The sequence below is a fragment of the Dendrobium catenatum genome, unplaced genomic scaffold (genome assembly GCF_001605985.2).
Source record: "Dendrobium catenatum unplaced genomic scaffold, ASM160598v2 fragScaff_scaffold_760, whole genome shotgun sequence".
NCBI lineage: Eukaryota > Viridiplantae > Streptophyta > Magnoliopsida > Asparagales > Orchidaceae > Dendrobium > Dendrobium catenatum.
Genome location: NW_021319222.1, coordinates 434,411 through 445,095, shown reverse-complemented (window position 1 = coordinate 445,095; position 10,685 = coordinate 434,411). Strand labels below are relative to the sequence as shown.

The following is a 10,685-nucleotide window of genomic DNA, read 5'->3' as shown; positions in this document are numbered from 1 at the left end:
GGTAAAATTCAATATTGTTGAAACAATAAAGTGTTTAAACCGAGGCAACAGATATCTGAGGATAGGTTATGAAAACTGATTTTTGTAATTACATATGTTGAAATATATTAAAGTGTATAAACACGGCCCAATATCAGGGATAGGTTTTGAAAAACTGGGGTGTTGGAATTAATGTATGTAAATAAGGATTTGTTGAAATGGTATTCTTATTGGAGTTTATGCAAAACTTTGCTAATTGTTGATAGACAAATGTCCCAAGACTTGATATTAAGCCTTAGCTGTCAGAGAGTTTGAACACATGAATCAGTATTGAATAAAAAATCTATGTCATTATGGGAGATAAGGATGTTCGTGCTTCAAGTTGGTTGTCAGTAGTTGGATGATTCTGTTGGACATGTAATGTTAAAAATTAAAAAAATCCAAAAAATCTTCGTACCACCCCACGTCCACTCTTCGCACGTTCGCTCTTCACACGTCCACGACGAGAGCCACTCTAGAGCTACCCACCACAATCGGGCAAGTCTTCAGATGACAAATTGCACGTCAGATAAAAGGGGCAATGGAACAGGCCTTTGGCAACTCTCTTCGCTCCGCCGATTTCTCCTTCGTGTTGTTTCGACTGCGCTCATTCGATGATCTCCCCTTCCCTGACGAACCGGGGAGTTACGGCACTTTCATTGAAGCCTTGACTTGGAGCCCGCCTCACTGCGAAAAGCACTTCTATTTGCCCTTCGTGCTGTTCGACTGTGCTTCCGACGACGAACCTTTCCTTCCATAGCAGCGATCGGAAGTCACAAATAGTTTGATCGAAGCAATCATGGGAGCTCGGCTCTCGAGTGAGTCACTCTCCCCTTCGCGAGCTTCGTCGGCCCCTAGTCGTTGGTCGACTTCGCCCTTCGATGACCTTCACCTTCCTGTTTAAGGTCGGAAGTTACAACGATTTTGACGGAAGCGAACAGGAGCCTCTGCTCGCTGTGAAGGAAACTTTCTCCCTACTGTGCTGTTCTCCGACTTATAGTTGAAAAATAGCTTGGCATTCATTGTGGAAGTAGTTCTATACATATCACTTTAATTTCATGTTATCTACAGTATCTAACATTTAAAACTTTGATATTAACATCCTACCACTGATATAAATATAATATCAAACATATATGCCTCATATATTTCCTTTCTTACCACTCAGATTGTCTCCTATAAACTTTTAATATTTCATTCCAGCACCAATATTTGTTCTATGATGTGGTTAGAGGTAATATAGTTTTAGGTGATAGATATGTAGATAACATGAAATAATGGTATGTTATATAAACCCCGATTTAATTTAATTTTATTTCAAGAAGGCTCCAGAGTTTGAAGTCATTTTGTTGTTTTTCATTTTTTTTTCTTGATTTCTTAAAAAGATTGCGAAGATGCAACTATGTGAATAATGCTTTCTGTGTGAGGAGAAAATGGCACCTCCATAATCAAAATGAATGTAGTGTTGCATATGCTCGCATGCAACTATGTGAAATAATGCTTCTGTGTGAGGGAAAATCAGTCATTAAACTTAGGCTTCAAGAAAAAGGGGTAAAATAAATTTCTCCCCAACATACTTCTCAAAATGAATTTGGGCAAGATGATTCCTAATTAAAAAGGAAACATAAAAACATCTGGCATAATACTCAACTTCTGTAACATAAAATGAATTAGTTAGTCTCATACTTAGCCCATGATTCATAGGCAGCAACAAAAAATCAAAGAATTATGATGCCAAACAAATCAATAATGCAATTCCCAAACATATCAAAATCAATAATTTTGATCAAACAAATAATGCTTCATTTGGGATGATTTTTTTATTGTTTCTTAAAACAGCTTTTTAGTTTAAAAATTAAAATTCTTATACTAGAAAGCTGCTTTAAGAAACAGTAAGAAAGTCATCCCAAATGAAGCCTTAGTCAACATTAAATTTTTTTGCCAATGTAAAAATAAAAGTTAATGATACCATGATCAAGAGTGAAATTAAACTCTTGCAATGCAAAATAACAAGAACTAAAACATACTTTTCAACAATGGTAAGTTATCCTTCACAATAACGATTTAAGGAATACATGATTTTCTATTACCTAGCTGCTTCTACTTCATCTCCTATATAATGAAGAGTTTAATGGTCTTTATCTTATAATCCCAAGTGAGCTAAGTTTGAATTCCATCAACTTATCCTAGATGCAAATTGCACAAATTTAAGAAGTAACATAAAGCTTTGCAAAATAAAAAAATCCACATGAGATCAAATATGAGAGGACAAACAACCACTGCATCATGCAATCATATGATCTATGAGCCTCTTTTTTTTAAGTGGACTAATTTTTATGAGATGATAATCACTACTATCAAAGTGTTCAATATTATAAGACTCAATATAAACTGAATGCTCGCATCATTCAAAACAGTAGCTTAGCAAAAACTAATAGCTGCAAAATATGCAATCTTATGGCTATTCTATAGCAACAATTTTTAACATTCCAAAAAATTTTCAAATCAACATATTAATCTAGAATCAAACACTGTTGAGTCGAGAAATATTTTTAAGAGATTTGAAAAACTACTTTCGCTTAAGGCCAATTTATTTTGCCATAAATATTTAAATTTTAATTCTGGAAATGAATTATATTGCAGGAATACATTAATTATTATTATTAGTTTTTTATAGTGGTAAATTTCATTTTTAACCACCCTCATTATTTGTTGATAATTTTATCATTATTGTAAGTAAAAGGTAGCCCATCATCCCATTAATTTATTATTATTCAATTGTTTTAAAATAAAATAGTAACATTGAAACTATCTTTCTAGCCCTCTAAATTGAAACTCATTTCCCACCATTTTGAATGTGCATTCCTAGATAGTGAATTCACTCCTTTCAATTTCTACCCAAAAAAAAACGAAGAAGCTTGAGCTCAATTTTGATAATGAGATTCAATCACTTGCAAACACTTATAATAAAACAAATTTTCCCTTAATATACGAAAATGCACTTGAGTTTTAACTCATGGATTCACCAAAAATATAACTTTAAAAAAAAAAAGGAGCTCCTCAATCAAAAATAACTTCAGCTCAAATGACTTTTGGTGTGATAAAATCATTTCACAAACAACATTTTGGGAAGTAAAGACACACAATGAACACAAACAAGAAAAGAAAAACAGCATAAATGACGGAACACCAATATTTAATGAGGAAAAATCTGAAATCAGGAAAAAAACATGGAACTACACCACACAAAGAAATTTACTATGAAAATGGGAGAAAATATACAAACCTCTTTCTCTCTCACTCTCTCCTTGTCTCTCTTCACTCTCCACACTATTGACTTACAAAACTAACAAAGAGACATACATTAACCACCCTAAGCGACATATTCCTTGATGTAGGCAAAGGGGGGCAATTAATTTTGGGTTGAAGTCTGGGTTGTCCCCTTTGGTGAGCTACTATGTTCTCTACTAAAATTAGCTCATTAAAGTTGAGCTGCTGCTTATTCAGCTCATAAATTGGAGTTAATTGGGTTCACTCCCCCCCTATGCTGGCCTTTCGGTTCCTCCCCTGGCTCCTATCCCGTGGCTGGCTTCTCCTCTCTTCGTGGCTGCCTGTTCCGGTTCCCTGTGAGCGCCCATTCCTGTCCCCCTTGTGGCCCTTCGGCTACTGCTCCTGGACCGCTTGGTAGCCTTATGTTTCCCCTGTCTTGAGTGGCTCGGCTGGTGGTGTTTTGGACTGTTTAACTACCTCTTTTCACCTATAATTAGACATTAATGAGCTGGTTTAAGAAGAAACACATCAGCTTTCCAAAAGGGACAGCAAAAATTGAAACAACTAAGTCCAAATCTTCCCAAAATTAAGGCACATGAATTGCCCCCCCCCCCTTCCTACATCAGATTAGATTCGCAGCCACGGGGAGAGGAAAGGCAGCCACGGGAAGAGCCCCCCCCAACAAGTTTGACCGGCGTAATTGAGGTCATAATAAATAGTACAACTTGATTGATCGAAACAAATAGATTCCACACAGAACTAACAATCTCCCACTTGGAAGCTGATTACAATCAATATGTATCCCGATCTATAGCACCCAACATAGTGTTTGTAGTGTAGTTTTTCCTTGCCTTTAGACTTCATGCAGACCAACTGAAGCTACATATAGCTTTAGTTTATCAATTGTCACCATTTCGTCAACATGTATGTAGGATTTTGGGCCGTGTGTATCTTTTTCAAAGATAATTGACCATCTTTCAGAAGTGGTCTGATGAAATTATACTGAAGCTAAAAGCGTTTCGCCTAGGCCTGGAATACAACATTCTTGACTAAACGAATAACAATCATGCTGGCACTATGCAACTTCTTATTCTTTTGCCCTTTGACAAATTCTGCCATAAAACTTTGCAACCATATTATCTTCTTGCTAGCTTCAGTGATAAAAATGTACTTAGCTTTTGTAGTTAAGAGCGCAACAATCTTTTATAACTTTGAAACCTAACTCACTATTGTGTCTTCTAAAGATAAGATATAACCTCCTATCATCAATATCTTTAGTAAGATTAGAATCAACATGTCCTTGTAGTTCAATACATATATATCCAAAGCAAAGAACTTTATCAACTGACATTCTCAAGTAATTGATAATCCACTTAACCACCTCCTAATGAAGTTTGCCTGGATTACTCATGAATTTGCTAACTACTCCCATTGAATATGTTATCTCTAGTCTCGTACAGATCATAATATACATCAAACGTCCAACTGATAAAGTATATGGAATCCTCTCCATCTATTCTTGCTTTGCTTTAGATTTAGGCGATTGTACCTTAAGATAATTGAAAATGACTATCTAAGGGAGTGCAAATTGGTTTTGCTTCACTTATGTTGAATCTTTGCAACACATTTTTAACATATTCAACCTGAGTTAACTTCAGTATACCTGTACTTTTATCCCTGTTGATTCTCAAATTGAAAATTTTCTTTATTGGGCAAAAATCTTTTATTTCAAACTTCTTTGATAATTGCGCCTTCATATATCTTATATTCTCTATATTTGACCCTACAAGAGCATGACATCCACATACACGAGCAACATTATATATATAATAATTATCAAAATATTTGAAGAAACAACAATAATCTACTTGACACTTCATGTACCCATTGTCTAACATAAACATGTCAAATCTCCTGTACAGCTCTCTTGGTGCTTGCTTTAGCCCATACAAGCTCTTTTTGAGTCTACACACTAAATCTTCTTTACTTGTGACCATCTATCCCTAAGGTTGCATCATGTGCAACTCTTCTTCCAAGTCACCATGAAGATATGCTATCTTTACATTCATCTTCTCTAGATGTAAATCCTCTACTGCTACTATGCTCAAACTTAACTTTGATTGTGATCATCTTCCCCACTAAAGAGAAAATTTTAGTGTAATTCACTCCTACTAAGAACTTTAATTATAAGTCTAGCCTTATGATATTTGCTACCATTAAATTCTTCTTTCAGCTTGTAAACTCATTTATTCTGCATTGCTTTCTTGCCATCTGATAGCTCAGTCAACTCTAAAGTCTGATTCAACTTAAATTTGTGCTTCCTAAGTCAGACACTCAGTTTCCATAAGATGTTATCGAGATTCCTTCAATTAATATTCCAATAGAATTTGTTCACTAATGAGTAACAAGCAATGATCTACTATTTTTCTACCTACCTTATTGTTTTTATGAGATTTCAATTTGCTTTAATTACCATTATAGTTTGTTGAGCTTGCGTCCCTATTGTCCTTGACTACTATTGGTTCAATTAGCTAAGATACCAGAGAACTTTGATAATTATTATATCTTATTCAAAGAATCCAAATCAATTGATGTTTCCAAGACTTGAATATATAGCACTTCAATCTATTCGTAATCTAGCTATCACACCTCCACTATGGTCGCCACCTTCCAACTCTTCGGAGAAGAGTATTATTTAGTTGAGTGAATGACACAAAACCATAACAACCATCAAATCTTCTCCAAATAAATCATCATGTGTCAATGTCAAATAAATTTTGAAGATTTTTTAATCATGTTGTTTGTTATATATATAATGACACCTTATATGTTTTATTTATTAATTTTGTATATTTAAGGCATGAATTAAGGACCCTCTTTTATATAAATGGTGCCTTGGATTATATGAACGAATTAAAGAATATTGAAATCAAAGCATGATTTCTTGAATCCTCCTCTCCTCTTCCTCTATCTCTTTCTCTCTAGATTGTGTACCTATTCTCAAACCTTCTCTTAGGTTGTATTTCCATTGATTCTCTCTTCTTCCCTTTGGCTTGTGTACACATTCCCTCAAGTTACATAATCATTTAGGATTAGTAAAAATGTCTTCCCTCTAAATTACATTTGAACATACATGAGAACAAAAAATCATAGGAAAATGGATGAGAATAATGAGATATGTCAGTATGGATAATCATATTTTATGACTTGGTAGTCTTCTGATTTGTGCTAAGAAAGATTGTTATGGGCTTGAATAAGTGGATTTGCATAACAACTTCACAACTAGAAGATCTGATGGACCATCCTTCCGTCCCTCCCTCCCTCCCTCCGTGCCTCTTAAGCACAAACACATACATGTAAACCTAATCCCACACATCAAAGTGTGGTTCACTAATTACTCTCTCTCTCTCTCACCCCCTACCTCCTCTTGAGCTCTAGAAAAGTATTAATTCTATTTTTGAACAAATTTATTTACAAAACTTCAATGATTCCTCTTGGACTTCATTCAAAGTTAATCACCCATTTAGCACTACTAACGATTTATCGAGGAATAAAACCAACACCAAATTATTGTACTCTGAATATCTTTTATTGCTTATTTAAATTTAGTAAAAACCCTTAGTGGTTGATATTGAAAAACAAAGTTCTATCCAAGCTTTATAGCAAAAATTAGGTCAAACAAAATTTGAAATATACACTAAATTTTATTTACATAAGAAATTTAAACTAATTTTTTTTTAAAATGACATGACATTTCCTTAATAAATTATAAACCCATTCTTGTGGCAATTTTAATCTCTCTGAAAGACATCAAGAAAATGTGAAATTGACCCTAAATTCAATTTGGATATGAAGCTTATCTTAAATTTTTTTTTCATACTTTTGGCAAACAATCCACAACATAATTAAGTAAAATAAAATTGAAACATATCAGGTTCTAAAATGTAAAATAGGGTTTGAATAGTGAAGCAATTTACCGTAGCCGCGTGCTTCTCGGAGAAGCGGAGCAAGTTCTTGAGCAGCTTATAAAGCTCCCCTTGCGCAGCATACTCGAGGACCAAGAAGACGCGAGTCTCATCGTGGAACCAAGCGAATAGGCGGAGGACATTAGGGTGGTCAAGGCTATGTTGGATCTCAATCTCTCGCCTGAGATGTCCAAAGAATTGATACTTTTCCAGCTTCTTCTTGAAAATAACTTTTAACGCTACGACATATCCACTCTGGTAAAAGAAAACAAGTATAGTTGCTTCATTGTAGGTTTTAGAAATTGTAGAAGGGAAATAGGGTGAATAAATCAGAAGTGGATCTACCTGTTTTTCTCTAGCGAGATAGACTTTGCCAAACTTCCCTTCACCTATGAACTTTCCGATCTCAAAGTCATCAAGCTGCCATTCTTCTGCAGCCATTTCGCTGAGCAATTTAATATATACGCTTTACCTTCAGAAGAGGAAGAGATCAGCGATAACTTCGACACAAATGCTGAATAAAGGCATGCTTCGTAGCAAGCATATAGAATGCAATTATTTCAAAAATGCAAAGTAAAGCGAACGCATGCATTCTAATTTCTCAGGGGCTGTTTGGATGCAGGATTTATGCCGGATTTGAAGCGGGTTTGAGCTAAATCCAGCCAAACGGACAAAAATGCAAAACCAAATCTCACGGTAAATCAAAGTAGCGATTGACGGAAAATTCCCTCTTTTCGTGGTAAATCCCGGATTTACGAAATCCTTTGGTTCGGCTGATTTACGGGATTTGGCCGAAGAAGCGCTCGAAAGGGAGAAAGTTACCTTCACAGCAAGCGAGATCCCTTTTGTTGCCTCCGATCAAAAAATGTCGTAACTTCCGATCCAACAGGAACGGAACGCCTTCGAGGAGCGAAGTCGAACAGCGACGGAGCAGAAGAAGAGCAGCAACGACGAAAAGCAAACCGGGCCTAGGGCGAATTATTTAAAATGATTAATCTTAAAAATTGATATTTATTAATTAATTAGACATTAACTCATATGAATTAATATTATTTATTATTTATTTTAATAAAAGTTATTATATTTAATTAATTAATTAATTAATAATTAATAAAAATATTAGATTATGCTAATTATAATTTCAATTCAATTTGATAAAAATTTAAATTAGTATAACTCGTACTATTTTTATTTAATTTATCTAACTGAAAATGATGAGTTAATTAACTTAATAAATTATAAATTAATAAATAATCCATTTGTTGATTAGATTCTATATGATTTAAATAGTCTATTTCAATGATGTGAGTTTTACAACTATTTCGTAATTACTTTCTTATAAAGTTAAATAATTCTAAAAAATATTAATATTAACTAAATAGAATATTATTTAAACGAGTAAACTAATCTTAAATCTATGTTATTATTGTATTTTTATTGAAATTTTGTTGTATTTTATTTGAATTGCTATTGTTGTAATTTAATTATCTAAGAAATACATGGCAAATCTCTTAATCACTTTAAATCCTGAATTGAATAGTCAAACACTCACACATGATTTAAAGGATTTATCATAAATGTTACAAAACAATTTTCAGGATTTAAACCCCCCAAGATTTCATAAATCTGAATTTAGAGGATTTACGAAATCCTACTTAAATGAAATCCTGGGTGTTACCAAACAACCCCTTAGTGCCCGTTTGGATGCAGGATTTACGTCAGATTTAATTGAGCTAAATCCTGCATAACGCCACAAAATACAAAATTAAATCTCTCGCGCCACTGCACGGCAAATTTACATGATTTAGCCAAAGAAGCATGCGAAAGAGGGGTGGGGGAAGATGCTTACCTTCGCGGCGAACTCCCGTCGTGAGTTTCGATCCGACAGGAACAACATTGTCGAAAGGGGCGAAGTAGCTTCCTTTTGTGATTCTTTCAAAACTTTACTTCACCCCGTAACACGTGAAGCCAAAGAAGGAAGACCTAAATCGAGGAGACGCAGAGAAGAACAAAGCTCTTTGAATCATGTATTTGGCTCCCATCAGTTTTTTTTTTACATAATTAGAATAATAAATATAATTTAATTAAAATTGATAAACATGTAATAAATATAATTTAAAAATAGATAGTGAGGGGTAGCTTAGGACATTACAAAAATAAATTTGAAATCACTATCAATAATATTTGTCATCATAAAAAAGTGGATATTGTTGCAAATCTAGACTTAAGTCTTGTGATTTTGATGATAACAAATATTGTTAAACTCTCTACTATGTTATCTCTTATTATTGTTATTATTGCATATTTATTTCTTGTACACTAACATTTCAAGTCTATTGTACACCGTGTAAATTAATTAACTCAAGATTGGGCAGAATAGTGTTAAGTGTCATGAAGAGTCTATATTTTCTTTTTTTATTTATTTATACATTTTTTGAGTCAAGTCATCTATTTGATGGATATTAAATTTGGTGACCGTGCACACATACACTTAGGGGACTGTGATAGAGAGAAAATTAGAAATGTTTTTTTTAACTAATTGTATTATATGATCCATATCGTAATGTACGATCAGCTATTCAGATAATCATTAAAATGACTAATTGTGTAATTAAAGCTATTTGAACTAATCTATATTTGATGGATGTTAAATTTGGTGACCGTGCACACATACACTTAGGGGACTGTGATAGAGAGAAAATTAGAAATGTTTTTTTTTTAACTAATTGTATTATACGATCCATATCGTAATGTACGATCAGCTATTCAAATAATCATTAAAATGACTAATTGTGTAATTAAAGCTATTTGAACTAATCTACTGATCCAATCATCAAGATGATCAGTTGAAATCAAGATCTAAACTGCTAATCATAATTTAGATAATATTTTAAAATTTAAATTTTATACTAATCATACTACACAATATGTATCATATTGTACTATATAATCAAATCTTGTCTAAATTGATCATATAATTAGGGGACAATTTTGGATTAATTAATATAGTCAAATCGTACATGATTATTGGGACCAATCGTACTGTACAACCCGATTTCTGCATGTGATGATATTTATTCATCGTCAATTATACTGGATGATAATACACATCATTTGAAATAATCATACTGGACGATGCTCCAAATCGTACTAGGCATCAGTTCAATTCCTTGAACCGATCATATAGTGACTTACTTTTCATACAATAACAAGAGTATTTTGAACTAATCGTACCATACGATCATAAATCATATTGTATCATACCATACGATCTTGAATCATACTATATGATCATTATCGATAGAATTAAACTTTAGGGCTATTTGTGAGACTTGTATTTAAGCTTTCTAATTAGACTTGTTTCAAGTCTTTGGTTGTTTGAGTTTTATGGAGAGAGGGCTTGGAGAAGAGATCTTGGAGAGCTTTGGGAAG

General features: G+C 33.6%; 1 protein-coding gene across 1 annotated transcript in view; it reads right to left on the bottom strand.

Moving 5' to 3' along the window:
• Positions 1-7,731, bottom strand: part of LOC110097039 (MAP/microtubule affinity-regulating kinase 3-like) — a 21,249-nt gene extending 13,518 nt beyond the window's left edge. Inside the window, exons 1-2 of the mRNA XM_028696525.1 lie at positions 7,599-7,731; positions 7,266-7,508 (exon numbers count right to left, since the gene is read on the bottom strand). Of these exons, the coding sequence (XP_028552358.1) occupies positions 7,266-7,508; positions 7,599-7,694 (339 nt within the window). The 5' untranslated portion in view covers positions 7,695-7,731. The remainder of the gene's footprint in view (positions 1-7,265; positions 7,509-7,598) is intronic.
• Between the last annotated feature and the right edge of the window lie 2,954 nt (positions 7,732-10,685).